Genomic DNA, 26,169 nt, shown 5'->3' with positions numbered 1-26,169 from the left:
TGAGAGAAAATGGATGCTTGTGTATGTTATGCAATGTAAAGGAAAAGTTGTTTTTTTTGTTTTTTTATTGGCTAAACTTACTGGTCTTTTTCTTTGCTATGTGTTGTATTTTTGTATGCTTGACAAGAAGTTTGTGTTTTAACATCAGGAAGTTGTAAAATGTGGACATTTGGTCATTGGTAGCCAAATCAAACACAGATGTAGTCTAAATGGTAAATCAGAGGCAGCCATTTTGTTTGCTGATGTTATATTCTGCCCAGAAATGTTCCAGGAACCGGTGACATCACTGTATTGTGAAATACAGACACTCTTATCACTAAAATGTATATTCTGTGTGTTTGAGACACATTTTATATTGTTGCTCCAGATATTTTTCCAGCAGTTTGCAAGATGTCTGGCATTTTGTAAGGGGTAAGTTCAAGCTGAAGAGGTTGGTTGAGGGACAGGCAGGAAACTAATGGGTAAGCCTTTCTCACTGCCATGTTCCAGAAATAGTCCATAAAGGTTCTTTTCTCGGTCATGCAGCAAGTGTTGTGGCCCCATAGACTCCTATGGGGAAACCTGTGTTTTTACTGACGTGGTAATATAATTGGCTGCTGTTGGGTCCTAAGAAGGAAGATTTCTCCACAGGACCTTTAACAGGGCAGAACCCTGAACTTGGGGAAATAAAGATCAGAACAAGATTAAGGTTTTTGGCCAAAAACATTCACCAGATTCCGTCTTTAAAGAACAACTCTGGGGGGAAAATGAGTGGGACTAGCCCTGCTCTGCAAGGCTTAGCTGCTCGTTTTCATCTAGGGACTAAAATAAAGAAATTATTCTACTCTCCTGATCCTCTGAGCCGGCTTGTTCGGCCGCTCCTTCCATCATCTTCCTACCTCCGCTGCAGCGATCTAAGGTCCCTGAGTCACCACATTCTTTACACTGTGAATAGGACGTGAGGGCGCAGAGAGACATACTATTGCTGTAGCATAGAAAGAGAGAGGCTGGAGGGAGCTCTGTGACAGCCGGCCAGCTCCAAGGTGAGTAAAACCGTTTTACTTTAGCACCTAGACAAAAATGAGCAGTTAACCCTTGCAGTGCAGGAGTAGCCCCACTGCAAAGATCAACACATTTTTTTTCCCAGAGTTCTTTAATTTTCTCCATAGATCAGAACAAGATTAAGGTTTTTGGCCAAAAACATTCACCAGATTCCGTCTTTAAAGAACAACTCTGGGGGGAAAATGAGTGGGACTAGCCCTGCTCTGCAAGGCTTAGCTGCTCGTTTTCATCTAGGGACTAAAATAAAGAAATTATTCTACTCTCCTGATCCTCTGAGCCGGCTTGTTCGGCCGCTCCTTCCATCATCTTCCTACCTCCGCTGCAGCGATCTAAGGTCCCTGAGTCACCACATTCTTTACACTGTGAATAGGACGTGAGGGCGCAGAGAGACATACTATTGCTGTAGCATAGAAAGAGAGAGGCTGGAGGGAGCTCTGTGACAGCCGGCCAGCTCCAAGGTGAGTAAAACCGTTTTACTTTAGCACCTAGACAAAAATGAGCAGTTAACCCTTGCAGTGCAGGAGTAGCCCCACTGCAAAGATCAACACATTTTTTTTCCCAGAGTTCTTTAATTTTCTCCAAGAAGAAAACACGTGATCACTATGGGGAGGTCATTCACTTCTAGTGTCCTTTTTTTTTTTTTTTTTTTTTTTTTTTTAAATATTTCTGTAGATGAGCCTCTTGACATATTTCAAACCTCCCAATCCATGTACTTTCTGCATATTGTTGGGTGGTAGCTTAAACAGAACAGTAGCTCCTCTATGTCTTTAGACCACTACTAAACAAAAGAAATGCCTCACTGGTCATGATGTCATTTCTCACATGCAATAAATCAGTATTGCTGATCTGACATTTCTACCTTTATGACTTCTTGTGCTGTGGGGTGAAGCTTCAACATAAAAACACATGGGTTTCTGGCATGTAATTCATTGTTGTAGTTCATACTACTTACACCCCATTTACATGCAGGCAGCCATTGCTGACAGTTTTATAAATGCTAGTTGACTTCTATGCAGATCCAGTGCCTTCAACCTCGGATCTGGATCAAGTATACTTTATACCCACCAGTTCTGACATTGCTGTGACTTCACCTTCAGTATCCTTTTCCCTTTTGAAAGACTCAAGTAAAGAGACGAGATGGCCGGGTAATTGCCATTTTCAGAAAGAGGTCAGAATTGATTGCCTACATGTTCTTCAGTACCAGTATACTTTTTTTGCCCAACTGCAGTCATTTTTGGGGATAGAGTGGCGAATAGTTAATATTTTGCCAGGTTTGATCCCGGTCTCCGACCCAAGTACTTTGATGTTGTCTCTTCCGAGAAATGGGGGTCATCATGGGAAATGGACAGTGATAAAAATTATACCAGAAGTTCCCTTTCTCCCTCTGTGTTGCTAAAACGTAAACATGTTTTGGATTTCTTGGTCTGTATTCCTTTTTGGTGAGATTTCCCAGCACTTCCTGCCCTGACAGGATGTGGGGAGAAATGTCCCCAATAAGGACATGGATAGCAATAAAATCTCTAACCCTTTCCCACTCTTCCCCAAACAAATACAATTTGGCTCAGGGCTCAGCTGCACATTAACTTTTTCCAGGATCTTAAGTGTAATTAATCTTGTTTTAATATTTGCTTCATGATTTAAACTGTTTTGCATACATATGACACATCTGACAACAGGAGTAATCTCCTGCTATTAAGCTATGTACAATCCCATGTATAGTTGAGCTATTGTAATTTAAAAGGAAATGTTATTTGTATTAAAATTCTAGTTTTGAGTTTTTCATTTTTTTTTAAAGGGAGAGTGCCTTTAGGATATTCATAGCAATGTGTCTAAACATAATTGGTTATGGGTTTTTTTAATGGCAATTGATGCATTGTTTGAAATGCAGTCTTTTATACTGTATGCTCATTAAAATGTGTATAGTCCTATGTTGCAGAGAGACCCAGTTAATTCAATGTGGTTACTATGTTATTATGGCACATACAGGTTCATGTTCCTTCAAATTTGTTAAGTTTCTGTCACTCATAAATTAATTTGTGCACAATATAATCTACTGGTATGTGTGTTTTACGTTGCTTTGATGCATGTGTTAAGCAGCTGAATTTTCATCATTTATGTGGATTATAAAGCTATTATGCTAGAATGTAAAAGAGCTACTAATACTAGTCAAAATGTATACCCTTTTTTGTGCAATACAATACATATAAAGATTGACCTGCTGGGCTGAACAAGAAATATCACTTGATTTCCCTACCCATCGAAACAGCATAGATGAAGGAATTTTCCCTGCTGGCTATTGTATCCAGGAACAAGTACAGATGAGGTGCTGGATTCATATACTTAGATCAGTCAGAATGTGATAAAGAACAATGGCTCCAGTGAGGCCAATGTCCAAAAACCACAAGGGAATCCAGGGTTGAAGATCTATGCATACAGGTGAAACTCGAATAATTAGAATATCGTGCAAAGTTCATTTATTTCACTAATGCAACTTAAAAGGTGAAACTAATATACGAGATAGACTCATTACATGCAAAGCAAGATAATTCAAGCCGTGATTTGTCATAATTGTGATGATTATGGCTTACAGCTCATGAAAACCCCAAGAACCCCAAATCCACAACCTCAAAAAATGAGATTATTACATGCAATCAATAAAACAAGGATTGTACATAGAACAATATCGGACCTCTAAAAAGTACAAGCATGCATATGTACTCAGTACTTGGTTTGGGCCCCTTTTGCAGCAATTACTTTTGCACGATAGTCTAATTATTCGAGTTTCAACTGTACCGTATATACTCGAGTATAAGCCGTCCCGAATATAAGCCGAGGTACCTAATTTTACAAAAAAAAAAATGGGGAAAAAGTATTGACCCGAATATAAGCCGAGGGTGGGAAATGAGGCAGCTACTGGTAGATAGATACCAATAAAATTACATTAATATTTATTTAAAAGAAAAATAACCTAGCTCTGTAAGTGGAAAAGGGGGTACAGGGCTACATATCATGTACTACGGATCATTTAACCCATTCATATTAGCAGAGGATAATTGTAAATCTATTGTTCAGTGCACTCTATATGTAGTATATAGTACATGTACATATAGAGTGCCTGCAACAATACATTTACAATGATCCTCTGCTAACATGAATGGGTTAAATGATCCATAGTACAGGGCTACATACAGATCATTTAATACATTCATGTTAGTATAATTGTAAATGTATTGTCTGCACTGTATTAGCAGTATATACTCTATATAGAGTATATACTGCTAATACAGTGCAGACAATACATTTACAATTATACTAACATGAATGTATTAAATGATCTGTATGTAGCCCTGTACTATGGATCATTTAACCCATTCATGTTAGCAGAGGATCATTGTAAATGTATTGTTGCAGGCACTCTATATGTACATGTACTATATACTACATATAGAGTGCACTGAACAATAGATTTACAATTATCCTCTGCTAATATGAATGGGTTAAATGATCCGTAGTACATGATATGTAGCCCTGTACCCCCTTTTCCACTTACAGAGCTAGGTTATTTTTCTTTTAAATAAATATTAATGTAATTTTATTGGTATCTATCTACCAGTAGCTGCCTCATTTCCCACCCTCGGCTTATATTCGGGTCAATACTTTTTCCCCATTTTTTTTTTTGTAAAATTAGGTACCTCGGCTTATATTCGGGACGGCTTATACTCGAGTATATACGGTATATACAATGAGAGTGCCAAACAAGACAGAATGAGGGGCCCAAAAATGGTTAATAATTAAATGGGCTCTGAGTTTTGCTGATTCAATGTTGGCTATATCCTACACCGCAAGTAATAATCCCTGGTGTTAAGCGCCAGTTTTTGAGTCCATAATACTACCCATCATGTTTATGCCCTGAAGAAGGGCTTTTAACACCCAAAATGCACTGGCTGTTCTTTGCTGTAGTTTATGAACCCATTTCAATATTAAACATGTTTGGACTGTCACTCTGTCTTGTTTGACTTTCTCATTGTACTCCTTTGGTTTATCAATTGAAGTTTGGTGAGCTGGGTGGCGTCTGCAGGACCACCCATGGCTCAATTTTCAATTGATTCACAGGCACTGGACCAAATATGAGCCATGTATGGCCACCTTACTTCATATTTTAAGTAATAGGAAGGTTGAATCTGTTTTTTTTCTCATGTACTTATAGAGGTTCTTGAAGTATCTAGGTATATATTGGGTCCAAACATTTTGGGCCATTGGATCCCAACGTTGCTTTTTGCCATTAGAGCATTTTTGATACAATAAATGTTATATTTATATTATTCTTTAGCTATTTGACAGAATGTTGTTTTTTTAATTTAGGTATTTATACAGCCCCAACATTTTACATACTGTACATTCACATCAGTCTCTGCCTTCAAGGAGGTTCCATTCTAATGTCCCTAATATAATATATATATACACACACACACGCTAGGGCCACTTTAGGCAGAAGCCAATTGACCTACCAGGAAACCCACACAAGCACAGGGATAACAATCACTTAGAAGCTCGTAAAGATTGGACCCTTAAGCAGCACATATAGATGACCTGAAATAAGCGTCTGTGCTTAAAGTGACACTAAACTCAGATGTTAAATCTTTAAAATGCGTCCTAATATCTTAACTAATTGCAAAACTGTACCTTTATTTGTGTATCACTCGGCTGTAGATCCTCATCATCTGACACTGTCCTTCCTTCTAGAGGGTGCCTACTTTTGTTCTCCATGGTCCCTGTGCAGGAGTGAGCTTGGAGAAGTGGCTACTTTACAACATACTCAGGGACCATGGGGAACAAAAGTAGCCACCCTCCAGAAGGAAGGACAGTGTCGGCACCAATTCAGAGATGATTTGAGGATCCACAGCTGAGTGATGCACAAATAAGATACATTTTTGTTAGATGCATTTTTAAGATTTAACTCCTAAGTACATTAACTATTGAGTTTAGTGTCCCTTTCAGGTCTAATGAAAGCCCCCTCTTTATATTCTTTATTTTGGTATTCATTGTTGTGCACAGTAATATTCTTTGCAATATCAAGGTATTTCCCATATGTAAGATGAATTGTCCCAAAACATGAACATGGCCTGCTCAGGGGTGTCCAAATCTTCTAATGTGTAATTCTAAGTGTAAGTAAGCATATAGAGTAGTTATGAGATGCAAAATTATAGACATAAGACAGTGAGTGCTCTGCCTCCTTCCTCACAATGCAGTTCCATGGACCTCAGGTACACAGCCAAGGGCTTCCACCACCCATCCTTATAACCAGTGTAAAAAAATAAAGTGTTTGCACAAAGTTCTGGATCCAGTAAATATCTCCTTTTTATTTATTTATTCCAGGCATAAGACCAGACATAGTTTCTCTAACGCGTTTCAGCCAAAAGAGGCCATAGCTATCGAAACCTTTTTTTTTTTTCTTTTCTACAGCTTGTATATTGTGACATTTGGTCCCAATGTCTTTGGTGGTTTGTTAGGAGAAGAAAAGCTAAAGAGAAGTGATATGGTAGGGGAAAGAAGAGAAAAAGGGTGGGGTGATGAAAGCCTCATTACCTTTACAGCTCCCTGTTCTAAAAGGAAGCCTGACATGGAGGATTATGCAGGCTGCTATTGATGACTTCCTCCTGACAAAAGTAGCTTCCTGTCCGTGTCTGGATTTAGTTTTTTTCCTAGCTGCTGATCAAAAACGTGTTCAGAATGTGAAATCAGAGCAACATATTAAATGTACACCAACTAAAAAAGTGATTCTCCTAAAAAAGAATTAAGCTGACAAAATCAATTTTTTCTATATGATGATAACAGTACTGACTGGATGTAGACCCAAGCCGAACTACAACTGGTAACATGCACTTGGTACAACTAATACAGTGTAATTGTTTCATTAATGATAAACCCATCAATGACTATTCACCATATGAATATCCACAAGAGTAAAGCATGGAGAAAAGTGCCAAGCTCGTTTTTCCAGAGCAATCACTGTGGTAATACAATTTAAAGAATGAAAATTGCAAATTTGGCTGTATAGCCATCTTAGAAATTGTCCATAAAAGATTTAAGTGCAGTGGTAAATGTGCACTTGTCAGAGGCAACAAGAGAGGTGACAAACATGAAAGACACGTAGATGAAATACGAAGAAAAAAATTGTATATTCCCTGGAGCTCCGATATACTATACAAATCCCTTGAAATGCTGTCTATAATTGGTCCTCTAAGGTCATGCAAACAGGGTTAGATAAGCTTAAGATTTAATGGTCTCGGTCTGTTTTAGCAACCACTTTCTGTGATCCTCACTTGGAACACTCCCATATTTTTTTACGTAGATGAAATACTCAGCTTGGAGTGATGATCCATTCAAGGATACAGGTTAGCGCCATGGAGGAAATCTAACTAATGAAGTGTGCTACATCCAGTCAGGCTTAATTTCCCTTACTAAGACGGCAATGATTCAATTCCTATGATCTATGTTCTTTCACATTGTTCTAACAGTGCAGAGATATTTATATGCTGTTTAATGTGCATAATCTTGATTACTAAAATTGATATAATTATATATGAAAATGGTTTTTGGTCGTCTCTTTTTCTAGGAGAACCACTTTTGTAGTGTGTTTGTCACAGTATATTTTCCTTTTCGTGCATTGATTTCAGTGGGCTCTCCAGTGTGTGTCAGCATGCTATAACACCCAGAAGTGAACCCAGCCTAAACCTCTTGCTGTTAAGAGATCTAAGCACTTTTTATGCTAGAACTACACAGGAGATTTCTATTCGCTCAAATGTGCTTCTAGCGATTAATAGCCTGGAGTAGCAATTAGTAGTAAACAGATGGAACAAATGGCTCCCTATGGAGTAGGCTACACTAGTAGCATTCAGTAGTGTTCACAATGCTCCTACTCTAACAATGTGTAACTGATCACTACAAGATGATGCTACTTGTGTATCTTGCCAAGTTTTTTTTTTTTGTTTTTTTTTTATTATTATTTTATTATATATACAGAGTGGAGAAGGGTAAGGTCCTGGTTTTGTATTACTGCAATCCCACTAGGATGATTTTCCCCTTGCGTTTTCTACTGATAACACTGGTGATACAAGATATACTACCTCAGACATACAAATAACTGTTTATAGTACTCTGTGTTGCTTTTCTATGAGTACGGCTTGTGGGATCATCTTCAGACTTCTGCATATACAGGAAGTTAGAATGGCTGTGAGTTGCACTGCTTTTGTAAGGGTCAGCTTAAGGTAGCAGCTACTTTTTCCTGTACATGTAAGAACTTCCCTGCATTCTGGCCATTTGCAATCAGAATAAAACTGGAAGGGCCAGAAGGGTAGAGAAAGAAGAGAAAAGTGATAGTTAGATCTAAGAGTTAGGAGGTAATGAATAAAATAACAAAGTAAATAGGGTGATAATGTGAACAGATTTCAACTTTGCCTTAAATGTGCTAATATATTTGTGCAAGAATGACTTAATTATCTCTACTGAGAATATTAGAGCTGCGCAGTTAAACTGCATGCCTCAGCCGCAGCTATGTCTATGTCGGTTCGGGTGCACTTATTCCTTTTTATTTTGTGCAATCTGCTGTAAATAATACAAATGTATATATTTGCTGTTCATAAGCCATAACGTCAGATTGATTTGTTAGAGGAAGTGGAAGCTGCTGTAAATGCATTTAGAAGAGCTTGTTCATTTTAATTCAATTTTTGTTTTACATTTGTTTTGTTTTACATTAGATAATACATCTTAGACTTGATAGGCAACCCAATGGCCAACTGACAGAGTGCACATGGAAGGCTGGCCACATTCTATCAGGCAACTTCAAGCTAACAACCCCGCTACTGACGGAGAGGCCGTGGCATTACATTGTTGGTTCTGGTACTGGCAGATAGCTATAGTTTAAGAAAACTGCATACAGTGAGACTTCATGCTAAATATATTGGAAAATAGATTTATATACACTTTATTGACAGAATACTGGAAGACTATAGGAACTTCCTCATATGTGACAAGCAGAGGAAGGATGTTGAGTTAGGCCCCTCAAGGTGCTGTGCATCTATTTTAAAGATACAGAGCAGACAGGAAATGTGTGATCCTCCTGGGTAATTGTGGTGACAAGTAACTTTAAAAGGGTCATGTGACCTAAGATATTTAGTAGTACTGCCATTGTAGGGCTTTATTCACTCGGGATTTATCTTGTATTGGTGAAGCTTTCAGCAAACACAGACGCTAAACTCAGGAGCTAAATGTTAAAAATGCATTCAAGTGCCTTAACTATTAACAACAATGTTTTTCTTCTATTTGTGTATCACTCGGCTGTAGATCCTCAAATTATCTCTGAATTGGTGCCGACACTGTCCCTTCTTCTGGAGGGTGGCTACTTTTGTTTCCCATGGTCCCTGAGTATGTTGTAAAGTAGCCACTTCTCCAAGCTCACTCCCTGGATGTACTACAATCTCAATACAAATTAGTAGTGGAAAGTGTGGTCCATTATGGAACTTGGATTAGGGTATCTTGGCTTCTTAAGGGTTAAAATTTCTATTTACTTCTCCATCTTTGTAATGAATGTTAGGAGGGGCTGTCAGGGGTTAAAGGATTACAACACTAGTTTCCCCATTGTATGTTAATGAAGCTAATGAGAGAAACACAATTTTTAAAATTTCAACCTAATTCTTTCTATAAGGACAGATCTCTGTGAAGTTGGTGATAAAAACCTTGAATCAGCCATATTACCCACTGCAACAAAACATCTAAAAGATGTTTAAAAAAAAAAGAAATTGGTATGCTGTATGAATAGGAACACACAACAAACTTATAGAGGGGGCTTTCTCTAATTTGACCGCAGAAATGGATATACTGTCTGTACACTTTACTGTTGTGCAAGGTAAAGACACCCAGTAACTCAATGTCTACTTACTGAAAACATGGTAACATTTCTAGGCAGTAGACAGTTTCTTAAATCTCTCAAGGACTACTGGGAACATCTCTGCACTTGAGTTCCTGGGTCTGCACTCCTGCGTGTGACCGTTATGGGAGATTTCAAATCTCAAATACGCAAAAAGGGGGCAGGTACACCCATTATTTTCAAGTGGGAAGTAACAGATCTAGGGATGATGGCAGGGAACAAGTATCCCCTTTGGAAGATTCCCCTTCTATTCCTCTTCCAGTGACTTAAATTATGTTCCAATCACTCTCAGGCCTTTTCACACTTTTGCAATCCCCTGTGATGCATGTGGGTTACATTAAGGCATCATTAATGGGCTGCCAGAGCACCACAATGGATTAAAAAAAAATATGACTCTGTTTTAGCAATGCAGCAAACATGCAGCATTACAAACACTACATGACATAAGACTGTTTTCTTTCTCTCTATATAGGTTTAGATACACGTCTTCTGCAGAAAATGTGAAAGCCGCGCCAAGGCACCTCTTATAGTGCGGTCCTAACTCTAAACTATGAGAGTCTCCATCTTGGAGCACATGGGGGCAGAAGATTTCAAATTGGGTGCAGGTATGTCAGGAGGAAGCCCAACCTTCTTAAAGGCACATGGACACACAAGGGATCCCGCACATCCCAATGGCAGCTGAGAACCCCCATGCGTCACTGCACCAAATCGGTCAAGCAAAACAAATGACAAACGCACTCAACAATTCGTCACCAGCTATACAGTAAGGTGCACACGAAATGGGCGTTGAACAGTAAAACAGTAGAAGGGTATCATGGCACACTCACAAGCCAGCATCACCGGACTCCTCCCCCCCTTCCCTTCGTTAGCCGACGGAGCCACTTGGGCCGATGATCTGTCGACACTTATCGAGCTCTGTGACCACCTGACGTTCGGTTTCATTACAACTAACAGGTTTGCCAAAAAAACTTGTTCTGCATGAGTACTAGCCAAGGCATTGGCCTATACACATACAGCACAGCAATGAAGTATTAAAATGAACTAGGATCACACTAATCCAGCACGTTATTATTCTGAGTTGCCCCACTCAAGCGGCGGCCATATTGAGTGGGGCACATGAGATTAATAACGTGCTGGATTAGTGTGATCCTAGTTAATTTTATTACTTCATTGCTGTGCTGTATGTGTATAGGCCAATGTAGTTGGATCTGTATGTGCGTTATAATTAATCGATTAAAAAAATTTTTTGATTAATCAAACACGAAAATTTTAATCAGTAACAGCCCTAGAAATAATTAAAATGTAATTCAGACTCTACGATCATTGTTATGGATTTGAAGTAGGGTGCTCATTTTGGGGTACCTTGTTTGATGAGGACAGCCTAACCAGAACCAGTGAGCTCTAGTACTTGATTTCATTTTTTTGTTTTTCAATTTCACGGGACTTTGATATTGTGAAGGACCAGCACCTCACACCCACACTTCTTTTGCAAAAACTTTACGTGGTTAATATTCTTTCATTACTTTATTCAAAACTGAAAAAGCTTTGGCCTTTAAATACTCTTTAATGAGGGAGTGCAAGGTTTTAATCAATGTACCTAAAAGTCTGAACCCAATGTGCACAAAATCTGCCTCACCTGAACATATTTAGACAAACCACCTCTTTTAACATTGCTTTTAATAAACCCCAATCAGATTTTGAATATTTGGGACCTCCAGTTTACGACTGCTGGTATGCTCACATAAGACAATTAGTTTGATTGCTTTCCTTCCTGTTTTAAATGCACCATCTATGTATTTCCTGTATTTACATCACTAAGCCTGATAATATTTAGCATACATTTCCATCAAACTGTTGGGAGTCTAGAAAGCTTAATCCCTAGTGACAGAATAAAAGGTAGTTCATCATTTGGGAGGAACATAATACAAAGAAGCTGCTTAACAGCTCACATCAAAATGACTTGATTTTATTACCATCTGTGAAACTGTTTTCTGCTGTTAGCCAAGGGCATCACAGGTTCCTGTGCGTGAAAAAATGGAATACATTTGGAATTCCCCTGGTAAAATGAATGTTCTCTGGAGAGATGTGGATTAAAAGGCAGCAAGGAGCATAAAAACTCATTAAAAAGTTTTGATGTCAAACCTACAAACTGTTCCTGAACTTTCCTGTTAATTCTGAGTGACATTAATAATGGGATGTAAGGTCTGCTCCATAGAATGTAAATTTAAAGTGAACCAATGTTTCACCCATGCACAACACAACAACCAGTTTGCTTAATTGGATGCCTTCCTGCTGGTAATACTCTTCTTCTTTTACTCTTCCAATGTCCCAGTAAAGAGAAAATTACCTATATTAGCTACATGTCACAAAGGGATAAGGGTCTCTCTATACTTCAAAGACAGTTGACCTGTTGATTGGTAACTCAAACACCTATCATGGGAGGAAGGGAAGGCTTGCATACTCCCCCATACCCAGAAGTACCAGAGTATTTCTTTTACACTATGGCAGCTGACTCAGGCAATGGAAGAGAAAACAGTAGGTGAGTATAACCAGAGGTGCTAGAGGGAGGACAAGTAGGCTTTGTCCCCATAACCATTTTAGGGTGAACTTACAGAAACATTAACTATGACTTTAAAAAGAGCCCTTATAATAGCCCAAATGTACCTGTCGATGTTTGCTGGAGTTCTCCAATATACCTAAAGCCTGTTCTGTTGTGCACATTTTCTGCATCTAAAGTTGAGTTTATCCCAGGCCTTTCTTCAAAGCTACTGCTGAAATCTAGGAACCATCTAGTTTTAACATTGAGATTTAGACTTTTCTGTCAGTTTGTCAGATCTCTGTTTCACAATGCTAAAATATCTGCTTGCCAGCTTGGCTGTTGATGTCCGTGTCATGTCTCTCAGTATGTCATAGCAGAGAGATGAGTGCAGAAGAGGAGAGAGCCAGAAGAAGACATGAGCTGTGTTCTCTACATGCAATACCTGTGTCTGGCCTTTGAGATGACTCATGATCAGATGCAGAGGGAGTCTAGTGCCTTTAACCTGAGTACCTAGGGTGGAGTTAACAGAGGAGACCCAATGGACTGCAATAATTGCCCCTACTTTTTATTGGCCATGTTTTGTCATGATTGCCTATCTTCAGCACATATATCCAGGATTCTGTGTTGCCACGTTTTAGCGCCATCTGTGTGTAACCAAGTTGAGGTGGTTTATTTCGGAGATCAAATACCACAAGTTAACCCCCCTGAAAAGGCCTGTCCTTGGCAAACGACGTCAGCAAAAACACTGATATTTTGGCCATGCCCCAATATGGTGCACTGTGAGTGATTTTGAAGAATCTTATAGTCGGGAGACTCCAAATTGTTCCTGGTATAGTATGACATTGTTCATATGTGTCTGGTGCAGACCACTGCTGATTAAATTGTGCTAAAGGGAACATTTCGTCAAGGCCATAGCTAGCAGTCATGTAATTATCTGTGGTTCGCAACCTCGACCTTTAGCTCTATTGTGCATAGTCATAGCTGCAAAGGGCTCAGGGAAAAGCATTGTGTAAGAATCGGTAGACACGAAAACCTGTATTTTAATAGACTTTGGTTTGGAACCCAAGAGGATCCAGGAGATGCAATCAATCAATCAATCTGAGGAGTCACTCATTTTACGCATGAAAAGGGAAAAATCTTTTCAATATGCATGTTTCAAAATATTTAAATGGGTCAATTCATGAAAGAAAGCAACCGCAGGCCTGTGACCACAGTAACTCTTAAAGGGAATCAATGGCCTTTTATATGGTTTCTAGATATACATGTAAATGTAATAACCTTAATGTTTGTTATCAGTGCGGTTACAATGCGGTAACAGTACTGTGACTACATGTGAGTTGCTAAACAACTTTGGTTCCTGTATGCTTCATAAATAAGCAGAAGTACAGAGTTATATAATATAGACATATGATAGCTTCTCTTTTTCTTACAATGAACACTGCCCTGTAGTTCTTAATGTGTTTCTCTAGTCAAAACTTCTTTTTAGCTTTGGATAGAGTAAGAAGTAGGTAACACCCCATTAGGTTTTTTTGTCCCATGGGGGAGACTGCCCTCACTTCCTGTCCCAGAGTCACAATAACAAGTTGGTGAAAATCTTACCAAAGTGAGGGAAATTCCTTCTTAGATGGTTGTCACTGGAACAGGTGTCCCTACTGGAAGATTTGCCCTCATTTCCTGTTCCGATGACAACTGTAAAATATTTAATTTTCTATCATTCTCTGCCCGCTAACACCAGAACAAATAGAGAGGTCCAGTCTTCATACAGACCGTATGATGGGCACAAAATGTGTTTTTTCTGTTGTTTCTTAAATCCAACATTTGCGCCTTTTTGAAGCAGCAAATTTCTGCTCCTATTACTACCATTTGTTCTATACAAGTCATCATGCTACTCCCTTTTTCGCATTATTCAGCAGAAACTAATAATAAGTTTAAAGTTCACAAAACATGACAGTAGTAGGAAGATCTGACACAAGATCACTCGCCAAAGCAAGGGTGGCATAAATATGCAAACTGAGACCGAACTAAAGATGTTTTACTGTCTGGGATCAAATATATATCCTGACAAGTGTCATTTCCTGGGGACATGTAAAGGGCGGGAGCCACATTGTCACTTGAGAAATAAATCCAACCTGAGACCCAGGATCTAACATGGTTCCCGACTGCTTCATGGTTTCCTCTTAAGTACTCTACTACTACATACTACTCTACTACTATTCTTGTACTTCTACTAGTTCCATACTTGAGAAGCTATGGCATGATTACTAGCCTGTAAAAGCACTGAAGTATTTCTGATCCCAAATGTAAACTTGATACCATAAAAAAAAATCTCCAAAAATAAGTAAAAATCTATTTAGTTTGCACGTTATATGTATTCTTTAATATAAATGTAGAGTTAATCAATAAAATCTTAATGACATTTCAAAAGTCATTTTTAAAAGAGAACTATGGCCCAACCTTTTTTGCCAATGTTCTCCTTAGGGTCACAGAAGGACATTTACTAATATCTTGTGACCCAAAACTCAGCATATAGCGGGCTATTGCCCACTATATGCTGATAGCACAGAGACGCGCTGCAGCTGGGAAAGATCCCAACAATATTGCCCAGATCCTGCTTCTCTAGAGGATGACAGTCACCAATCTCTATAGGGACAAGATCGGGAACCAAGAGATCATGGATATATTATCGCACAGTTCTCCATCAATAGAGCCGAGGTGTGATAGTGTCACGCGTCAACTCTAATTATGGGGATGAGTGTATTTCACTCTCTCCATAATTCTCCTTTGATATTTATGGATCTGCACCTTCCATTAAAATACTACCTGGTAATGCTGCTGCTCTTAAAGGGTGACAACCCTCTGTTCCTGCCTCCTATTTGTGCTCCTGCATTGTCACACAGACTAAAAGTTTCAACACACATTACATGGTCCACTGCTGTCACGATCAGGGAACCCCCCTTGAGAAACGCCATGCAGCCATCACCGGAGTGCATGTAGACATGAAGTGGTGGCAGAGAGGCTGCTGAGATGCCACAAATGATACAAAACAGTTGAAAACAAGTATTTTATTTAAAAATGCAATTGTTTAGGATACACAGTGTTTAGCAAGCTAAATGTTATTCAGTTAGGGTTTACATCTACTTAACAGTCATTTGAGTTCAGTTTAGCTAATATAATTATCAGAATTCTGTTTTATATACTAGCCACTGAACAGCTTAGTGCTTCAGACCAAATAAAAAAAGCATTTAAAGAAAGTTTAACTATGAAAATTAAAAAAATAAACCCACGTCAGTACCAATCCAATTTGTAGGAACCAGTTTACATGTGGAAGCTGCTTCTGTTGATGACCTAAGTTCTCTCTGTATTCATGGAGGACATTGTCATCTAAGGTATTCTTTCCTTTAGCAGGCCAATTCATTTATCTCACTTGGTTTTTGCAGAAGCATAACACAGCGATGCTACCACCTACTGGTCAGCATAGGTAATGCATGGCAGTTGTAGCATATTGAGGTGACATAGCTACCTGTGACCTGATGCAGACATTTTGCTAACGGAAGTTCCCATACATTATTCAGTATTGCCATATAACACATTCATTTTCCAATTATCCTGTAATTAAAAGTAAATTATCCCTACTGTAATAGCAGGTGTAGTACACACTACACATTTACCTTGAGCCTGCATGGCACCGTTGGCAGCTCTGTGAAAGCTGTCCCTGACCTTCTTCACCTGAAATCTTGGTTTTACAAGTCTAATTGAATCAATTTTTTATTATTTTATCACTTTCAACAGTAAAGTACAAAATGTACATCCTCTGTCCTCATTCTGATGACCATAAATTGTCTGCTCTTTTAACTGCTACCATCCAGCTAGTAGAAAATGACCTCTTGGAGCAGGTTTGTCACAGGAATCCTTTGCAAGTGAGAACGTTTTGAGAACTTGTAATTTGCTCATATTAAAACCATAAAGAAACATAACAAATAGATCCAAAAGATATACAGTAGATCACAGCATAAGTATTACATGCAGGACCTTCAAGAAAGTCATCACAGCATCAGATTATAGACATAACTCTAAGATATCGTCAAAACCCCAATCATTGGAGTTAGAAGGCACCTGCTTCATCATCCTCTAACCAATCATGCAGTAGCACAGCAAACTAGTTACCACAAGGTGCCCAATTAATTTTTGAATCTGGCCATGGTCCAAGGCATCCCAGGAAAACACTAGGAGATCCCCATCTTCCCTCTGACTTGGTGCTTTTGCTCTAGCCTGGCATTCTACAACACAACAGGGTACCTGCCTGTTGGACAATAAGCGACCTGTACTTGTGGAATGCCAAGGGGTTGGCCAAAGATCAGAGCTGGAGCAAAGTAATGACTTCCAAGAAATGTTTGCTTAGGTTTAAAAGTTTTCCTATATCCACACAAGAAGCTTTGAACAGGAATAAAGTCTGTGAAGGAACCTTATGATGTGTGCTTTGCTGGCTGGGTGTCTGTCAGACTTGTATGAGCATGAGACAAGTTCACTTTAAACCATAAAAGTTCCCCGGGCAAGATGAAAAGATCATGCAAAGCAACTGCAATGTAAATGGCGTCCTAGTGCCAGTGTGCATTATTATAATTATACAGGATTTACATAGCGCCAACAGTTTGTGCACCTCTTTACAATATAAGGTTGCCCACACACCTTACGATAATCGCGGGAAATTCCGCGATCGTATGATTATCGTAAGGTGTGTGGACAGGGCAGCCATCAGGGGGGTACGGCCGATACTCATGTAAGGGCCGGGGCGGCCCCCCAGGCTGCCCGGGCCCCTTACATGAGTATCGGCCGTAGCCCCCTGATGGCTGCCCTGTGTGTGGAAGCCGTGCGACCTCTACTACTGTACAGTCGCACGACTTTTAACTTACGAACATGTTCGAAAACCCGCCGAGCATCGTACGATGTTCGGCGGGTGTGTAGCATGTTCGTAAGATAAAAGCCGGATGGGTCATCGGAAGCACGATCTGCCTGTCCAAGATAGGCAGATCGTATGTTTTTTTAATTACCTTACAACCATCGCAAGACAAAAGTCTTGCGATGGTTGTAAGGTGTGTGCCCAGCATTAGGAAGACATTACAGTTACAATACAAGTCAAGACAAGACAAGATGGTAAGGAAGGCCCTGCCCATGAGGGCTTACAATCTAAAAGGGAGAGGCAAGTGATACATGAGGAGGTAGCTGGGGAAGAATTGTCTGAGCATTATTTCTTTTGGGCAATACATCCACATTTATAAAATGCCTACTGTGTTATATAACAGGTCTACTTGAGGCACTCTGTATACTATGTTATGCATAAAGTGAATAGGGGATAATGGGACTTTTATAGCACTAAGGCAGGTGAATTCCCCAGATCTTAAGAATCTTAAGGTTGATATATGAAACCCAAGCAAAGAAAATTGAGTATTGCCCATAGTGTAAAAATCAGATTCCTTTTTTTATTTTCCCATCCAAACCTTTAATAGTCACTATCACAATGGCACTATTAGCCCTTGCCCTAGGGTTCATAAATCACACCCCACATCACTGCAGATAGAAGGACTTTGAACATTTCAGCACATTGTTGACGAATGGGTTAGACTGACATACTATATTATTACTGCATTCAGAAAACCCAAAAGACTATTTTCCGGGTAGTTCCTGTAAATCATGAACACAGTAGTATTTTTATTTTCAACTAAGCAATAAGGAATAAAGCTATTACAAAGTACAACTGGAGTGCACAATATCTGTATGGAGCTGAATGAATTTACATTTATAGACACTGTAAATATCATTTTCGATATGGAGTATGGCTGTAGGCAAGTCTTGTCACTTACCCTTTGTCTATGTACCTATTTATTTATTAAAGGGAACACACAATCCTTTTAGTTTATTCAAATGTACATGTAAAAGAGATTAGCTCACTGCAAATGATATTGTCAACGTGTGTAAATGTTTCAAAAATCTAGTTCCAATATATTATTTATTATAATGATATATATACAATGGGCAGCCATATTTGCTCATTACATAAGCAGAATTTGCTTCCGACTCTGCAGTGTTCTACAATGGTTGTGTCTTCTTTGTCCAATGCAATTCTATAAGTCAGCCAACTCACTAAAAACAATGCACACCCTATATGGCCGATATCTTTTCTTAACAGCTACCGTAGTAAGCAGGAAGCAGTAATAGCAATTCAGTACTGAGAGCTCCCTCTAGTGGCTAGTCAACAAATATCTACATTTCAAGTAATGAGAAAAATATGAACAAGACATCTTGTAATATTGTTAAAGCCACTTTCCAGACTTCCAGTAAGCACTGTTCATTGTAGCACTGCAGTTATTGAAGTACACATTCATGATCCTTGTTCTGTACATATAGTGATAATGATAATTTACAAATCTTTACAGACAGTAGATACTGTTCCTAATTAATTAGCCCAGGCAGCCAACATCTGCATGTCATCCTCATCCTCCACCCTCTTCCGTGATGTTGCTGTAGACAAAACAAAACAAAGTCAATTCATGATAAACCTGTGTTGTGTGACTGACAGATCATCTCAGAGCCTCTTGGACAACAATAAATGGCTTCCCACATGATTTGTGGAAAACAAGCAGAGAACTATCCAATTCCCTGATTTAAATCTACACCCTCTCCAGATATTATTACTGTTCCTGATTTTATCTGCGCATCAAAGCAGAGTTTTACCTTCATTACACTGATTATGTATTATCTGATGTACAGTGAGAGGGACAGGAAGCTGCAAAGCTGAAATATGAAATAGTGGTGTCACCTGCCTGGCTGTGCAGTGTGGAAAGACGTGTTATTCATTAGACTAGTTACACAGAATTACAAATCCTATGGCAGGTAACACAGTTCACAAACATGGCAACACTGCCCTTTAGATTATTGCATGGACTCCTGTAGACATGTGCGATTCGTTTAGTTCCGAAACGAAAATTCGGATGTATCCGAATTACAGATATAACGAATGCAAACGAATCCGAATTTCCGTTTCCGAAATTCATTAGCGGTAGTTCGTTCGACCGGTCGTTTCTTATTCGTTTCGTTCATTCGTTGCAGCAAAGTTGCTGCAAACGAACAAACGGATCGAATGAAACGAATAAGAAACGAAAACGAAACGAACGTTCAAACGAACTACCGCTAACGAATTCCGTCCGAATCCGAATTGACTTTCACACCCGAATCCCAAAAAACGAAATACACAAAATACGGAATCAAAAATGTTTTTTGCCAGTGCACACGTCTAGAGTTCTGCTTTAATTGTCTGATGCAAGGGGGGAGGAGGGGTCAAAATATGCGTTGGTAATATACATTTGCCTCTTTATATATATCTCGTAAAGCCAGGTCTAGATATTGGGGTTAAATTGTGGGCACCGTATCATAATAAGGACAAAGGTGACTTGGAGAGGGTTCAAAGGCGGGCTACTAAATCAACCAAAGGGACTGAAAATCTTAGTGATAAAAAAGACTATTTGAGCAATATTTCTTTCCAGAGGTTTCATCCAATTGGCCTTGGAAGATCAAGAGGTATTTATTTTCTTCCTATGTGGACTCATTGACAAAAGTTGTCCAGAGTGTTTTGTTTTTCATTCCTCTGGACCACTATGCCAGGAGATGTGATTGAGAGGATGATGAGGCGGCTAAAGCTGGCCATACATGTAAAGATTTCAGCAGGATGAATGAGAGAAATCACTCGATTCCCTCATTCACATTAAACAGCGCAGATGGACAGCTATTGTATTCGACAGTCGAGATCTGCAGCTGTCAGATTGTTCACCAAGCAGCTGCAAGTCACTGTTTGGCCAACTTTTTGCCGCCCTGTTTACTCTGATTTGTTATTTGAAGTTTGTTGAGCCAGGTAGTGTTGGCAAGGTCACCCATGGTCATGTATGGCTAGCTATTGCCGCTCTAATAGCCACAGGAGGTGTGTGGCTGTGGAAGCTCAGGTGCCAAAATCTTATAAATGGAGTCCTCAGCAGATGCAAGGAACCAGTACATTATTCAATCCACTGGCATCATTTTATTATTGTGAGTTGAATGGCCACATAGGTTGCATAGATTTATATACAGGTGAAACTCGAATAATTAGAATATCGTGCAAAAGTAATTGTTGTAAGTGCTGCAAAAGTTAACTGTAACATAGACAATGATACAGCATTGATCATAGATCAGTGTAAGAAAAGCCCTGCTGTCACACACTAACATCTCCTCACTGTAGATACTTTAAATTATTTTAAACCACTCGGAAATGTAAAAATAATAAGCAGGTGAAACCTATGTAGTCTTATAGCTCTTGACTGACTTCAAGCTTATGAGAAATGTGCTTGTGAGAAGGCTTATGATATGTGCTTATAGACCAGTATTTCTGAGTTCAGAATGGATTGGCAAAGGTTGTTCGAAGCAACATTATAACATATGGAGGCATAAGGGGCCCATGAAGCACTGCTTGCTGATCACTAAATAACATGAATATTCTCAGACAGTCAGAAACCGTTATACCTGAACGGGCAGGAAGCTTGTGAGACGGCACACTAGGCATTGTGACACTGGCCATGTGTCTGTCGAGATCTTCTTGTTCCAGCTCTTCTAATTCTGCCAATAACTCATCCTGAAAGAATAACAGATGTCCAGTGAAACACTCTACCACATACACATAGCAAATATAATATGCTGATGCAACAATCAGTATAACAGGATACTGGATATTGTGAACAATGTATAATGTTTACTACTTACCTCATCAAATTCTTCACCAATACCTATTGGTCGGGAAATAGCATCGGAAATTTCTTGTGCAACATCTTGCTGCTCATGAATATCCTGCATCAGGTCGTCGATCTTATCGAGATCCCTAGAAATAGAAAAAAGTATATTGTCAAGTGATAATAACCAGTAAGAAAACATCAATTGGAGGACAACCATTTGGAGATACAATGTTTCCAGACCAGAGAAGTTGTGTGGAAATCTCCCATTAGACATGTCTGTGAAGGTTCTCATTCATCCAGATCATTGTATATCTGTAAAAAATACATCAAGGCAACTGGACTTGCTGTGTAAATGAATTCCAGTTGCCTTCATTTATCTGTTACAGATACCCCTCTTATACAGTTGTCACAGAACAGGTTTCCCACTACCTTGGTGCATGTGCAATAAAGAAGAATTACAGGCAGAATGAGGTTAAAGCGGACCTGTACACTACAAAAATCAAATTCTACCAATGCATCCCTCTATGTATGATGATTTATAATAACATAGATATGTCAGGTGTACAATGCTGTGATTGTGAAATACTTACACCTGCAGAGCATTCACTTCCTGCTTTAAAAGGGCAAAATGGCTTCAGTTTGCCAACACAATGCACACTGGGATTGCCTTGTCATCAGCAGAGCATTGCTGGGAAATCTCATCTGTAATCTCAGGGAAAGGCATTTTCCTCCCCTGAGATGATGTGCATGATCACATGTCTAGTCACATGTGCCAGAAATCCAGGAAGTAATAGGAGAGCTAGTAATCTGCCCATAGTAAACATGACCACTGTCAGAAGACTGGGAAAGAAAAGAGAGATAAGCTATGCAGGGAATACAAAGCCGGCAATTATCTAGAAGTATGTGTTTGTAGAATGTCATTACTAAACATTTCTAAGATGTGTTTGTTGTTGTTTTAAAGATATGGGTAAAGTTCCGCTTTAACCCTTGCAGTGGAGCTAACCCTGCACTGTAAGAGTCCCTGCAGTCTCTCTCCCTCCGCTGCAGCGATGGAATGTCCCTCGAGGTCCTCACGTCTAATACAAGAGAGGCTGCAGGGACCAGTCTAGCAGCCAAGCAGGACTGAGGTTTGGGTGAGTATATATTTTTTTATTTTAGACCCTTGACAAAAATGAGCACTAAACCCTTGTAGTGCAGGGGTAGCCCCACTGCAAGGGTTAGGTTTTATTCTGCCCGGAATTCTTCTTTAATGCAATGCATACTTTGGTCCCTGTGGTAAAATTAAGTCAAGACAGAACTTAGGGTAAGGTCTCGTTCACACCTAGGCGTATTGCATATGCGCGTCTGTCGCACATTTTTTTACCGCGATCCGCGGTAAAAAAGTTGCGCGTTTCCGAAGGCTACTTGGCTGTATCCCAATGGAAACGCGCAACAAAACGTCCCAAAGTAGTACCTGTACCTTTTCAGGCGTGGGCCATTTTGTAGCACGTTAGGGACGGGCGGAAATACGCCAAGGTGGGAACGAGACCATTGAATACAATGGGATTTATATTTTTGAGCGTTTTGTAGAGCGTTCGTCGAGCGTAGAACGCGCTACAAAACGTTCAGGTGTGAACGAGGGCTTAGGTTTACGGCATTGCACTTGCTAATGCAGTAAATACGAATAACATCAAGGACATCCTATGTATTTGGTGTGACCTTTGGATTAATATAGAGAGGGTTTCTTTTTTGCTCTCATCACAGGTTTCCTTTAGCAGAAAGAGTCCAGGGACAAGCATCTCTCTGGATCCGCAGGCAATCATTCCATGTATGATTACTTGAGGATAGCCATGGACAGTCTGTCATAATCGGCTGCGTCTGTACAGACACAGCTGGAATTCCTGCCACACGAATGCACAGGAATTCCCTGCTGCACCTTTGATCATCATGTGCATGAGGCCTTTGAAATGTCTGCCATAAGTTTAGCCTTCAACAGGGTGAAGTGTAGGCACAGCAGCTGCTAACACAATGAAGTCCTTTGTGTGGGCAGGACGTCACAATCAACTTTCTACTATTGATAGATTGTGCTTAGGATGTAGTCTGACATCCCTCCCTGAGCCCATTGACTGCTGGCTGCCGCTGAAAAGTTAAGAATTCCTTCCTGAGCTCTCAGTATCAGGAGCAGAAGTCCAGGAGCTGAATCAATCAGGGCTTATTGCTTGGCGATGGTTGTTATTAACTTAAGCCCGCTGGGGCCGCCATCACTCAGCATGTTATCCACTGTTCTCCAAAGATGATTAAAGGAAAACGGCGGGACGTTTGTTGGGCACCAAGCCTAGATCAGGGGTATCCAAACATTGACACAGCTTCTGTTTTGGAACTACAAGTCCCATAAAGCTTTGCAAGACTCTGACAGCCACAGGCAAGACAGGATTTGTAGTTTATATACAACACTGTGCATGACTGCACATCTGACATCGATCAGTAAGATTCAAATTAGGATCTGGGCACTCAGCTAAATATATGTTTGTATCTTGACCTGCCAGGTTGTATTTGTGAACTATAGACCTTATGCTTATGATTCAGCTTGTTCTCAGCAACTGTCACTCGTCTCATCCTTAGAATCTGATTCTAGTTATGTCTTGCACTACTATTAGTTTATGCCCTCTGCCAGCCCTGACCCCCCCCTGTTTTGTCCCTGTCTCTGCTTTACAATTTGGTACCTTGTTCTGGTCCAGCCACAGGTGTTGCCCTAAACCAGGGGTAGGCAACCATGGCATTATGGCTGTTGTGGAACTACAGCTCCCATGAGGTATTGCAAGACTGACAGACACAGGGATGACTCCCAGGCAGGAGCATGATGGGATCTGTAGCCGCACCGCAGCTGAAGTGCCATGGTTGCCTACACCTGCCTTAGACAATTCCAGGAGTCGCACTCTAGTATCTGTCTGCAGTGCAGCAAACTGCACTACTAGAGGCTTTGGCAAAGAATCCTAAAATTTACAGTCATCATGGCAGCAAGAGGTGAGGGGAAATCTTCCATATGTTCTGGTAACAACTGTCTACGATGGGAACCTGAATGTGGTATTAACCCTTTTCTATTCTAGTTTTGACTAAATTTACACTTTAAACACTTAATCAGCTTTAAATAATATTTACAATATTATTTATGTTTAAGGTGCATTTTAATCAAAATGAATTCATTTTTCAAGAAACACCTTATTTCCAAAGGTTTTTTGTGCCCCTGGCAACACTGTGATTCTGATTACAAGGGCTTAAAGGAATCCTGCCAACATAGGAATATGGGAACTCTCATTATTATTATTATTCATGATGTATATAGCGCTGTATATAGCGCTGTTGAACTCTATGATCGAGGAACAAATGTATTATATATTGCGGTAACAAGTGGTAAAACCATGGTGCTTTGTGATGTCATTCATTTTAAATGGCACCCCAATGCACTATTACAGTCGCACATAGCATAATGCACCACAACACAACTTGTGTTATGGATCACTGCATTAAAAATGGGTCATGTAAAGCAGTTAAAGTGGACCAAAACATTTGAACATCTGCAATCCTTTAGGGAACTTCTAGAAATGTTAACTGTGCCTAAATAGAACCTTGAAATACCTACCTTTTTCCTTGAATTCCTCCTGAAAAATAGAAGCGCACTTTCAGGCATGTGATGGTACCTAGGCTTGCCTTTTCTGTAGCTGTAAATCTGGAGTGTGAACTCATCTAAGACACTGCTGCCTCTTACTGCTAATCTCATGAGATCTGAAGTGAGATGTGATGGGGTCGCTACTGTGCTGCTCACTGTTCTCCTTGCTGGAGGGCAAGCTGTACCCAAGGCCCTGCAGTACAAGGATCTCCCTGCTCCATTCATTCTGTGGATCTGTGCTTTCTCCTCTCTTTCATCCTGGCTAGGAATGTAAATAGGAAAAGTTTCTATATTCTAAAACTTAAAAGTAGAAGTTACCTTTAAATTGATCAGAGGAAGAAAGTAGCAGGTTGCCTCACAGGAACCAGCTTCCTTTACATCACACCTAATTCTATGGTTTCCTTTATTTACCTTTTCTGACAACAATCTATATTAAATAGAAGAGATAAATAGATATTTTGTACTTGCTGTGAGCTTTGTGCAATGGTACCTGCAGGGTGCAGGCTGATCAAAAGAAGCTGCATAGAAATTAGGAGGTATTTGATTGTAGGAAGCCCGGATATAAATATGTAGTGGAAGTGTTACAGATAGCACACAATAAACAGAACATAATTGCAGAACTAGTCTGAATTGACTGCGGATACAAGCTAGGAATTTTCTTTTCTAAAATCGGCTGTGTAGACCCAACAGAGTTATTGAATATCATAGCTACAAAAGGCATTGTTATTCCTTCAGTGGAGTGAATTGAGCTCTTGTAAGATTTCCTTTTACATCAAGTTAATGTCAGGATACAAGCAGGCAGCATGTCCTGCCTATTATTTCTTCCATGGATTAATTTACAACGCGTTACTTTGTTATGTATAAACTGTCTAGACATGTGCGCCTTAATCTTATAGAAAAAAACATATTTATCGCCATCTACTGAAATAATGTGTCTATTAAATAGTTATTCAGTCAAGCTGCAATAATACAATAACCTCAGAAAATTATAGAAAAATAAAATTAATTTATGTTTAAATTCTAATTTTCATGTACGACTAATTTTTGGGATGACTTCAGAAGTGAAAAAATGAGCTGTATCTCTCCCCTACCCCCATACTCTCCTCCAGGTGGGGATATATCTGCCAGTCTTCTGCAGTCTAGAGATCAACCTTCCCTCTTTTTGCTGGGAAGGAAGAATTGACTTAGGCTGGCAATATTCTGATCAAATTTTCACATATTCCTGCTGAATTGGCCAAAATTTTAACCATGGGTGGTCCTGCTGGTC

At 39.6% G+C, this 26,169-nt stretch overlaps 1 protein-coding gene across 1 annotated transcript in view; it reads right to left on the bottom strand.

Moving 5' to 3' along the window:
* Positions 1 to 18,957: 18,957 nt before the first annotated feature.
* CHMP4C (charged multivesicular body protein 4C) overlaps positions 18,958 to 26,169 on the bottom strand; it is a 27,065-nt gene continuing 19,853 nt past the window's right edge. Inside the window, exons 3-5 of the mRNA XM_018567993.1 lie at positions 21,288 to 21,402; positions 21,051 to 21,159; positions 18,958 to 19,022 (exon numbers count right to left, since the gene is read on the bottom strand). Of these exons, the coding sequence (XP_018423495.1) occupies positions 18,958 to 19,022; positions 21,051 to 21,159; positions 21,288 to 21,402 (289 nt within the window). The remainder of the gene's footprint in view (positions 19,023 to 21,050; positions 21,160 to 21,287; positions 21,403 to 26,169) is intronic.

The sequence above is a fragment of the Nanorana parkeri genome, unplaced genomic scaffold (assembly GCF_000935625.1).
Source record: "Nanorana parkeri isolate BGI_ZX_2015 unplaced genomic scaffold, ASM93562v1 scaffold1126, whole genome shotgun sequence".
NCBI lineage: Eukaryota > Metazoa > Chordata > Amphibia > Anura > Dicroglossidae > Nanorana > Nanorana parkeri.
The sequence above is the reverse complement of the archived record's forward strand: the minus strand, read 5'-3'. Positions and strand labels throughout refer to the sequence as shown.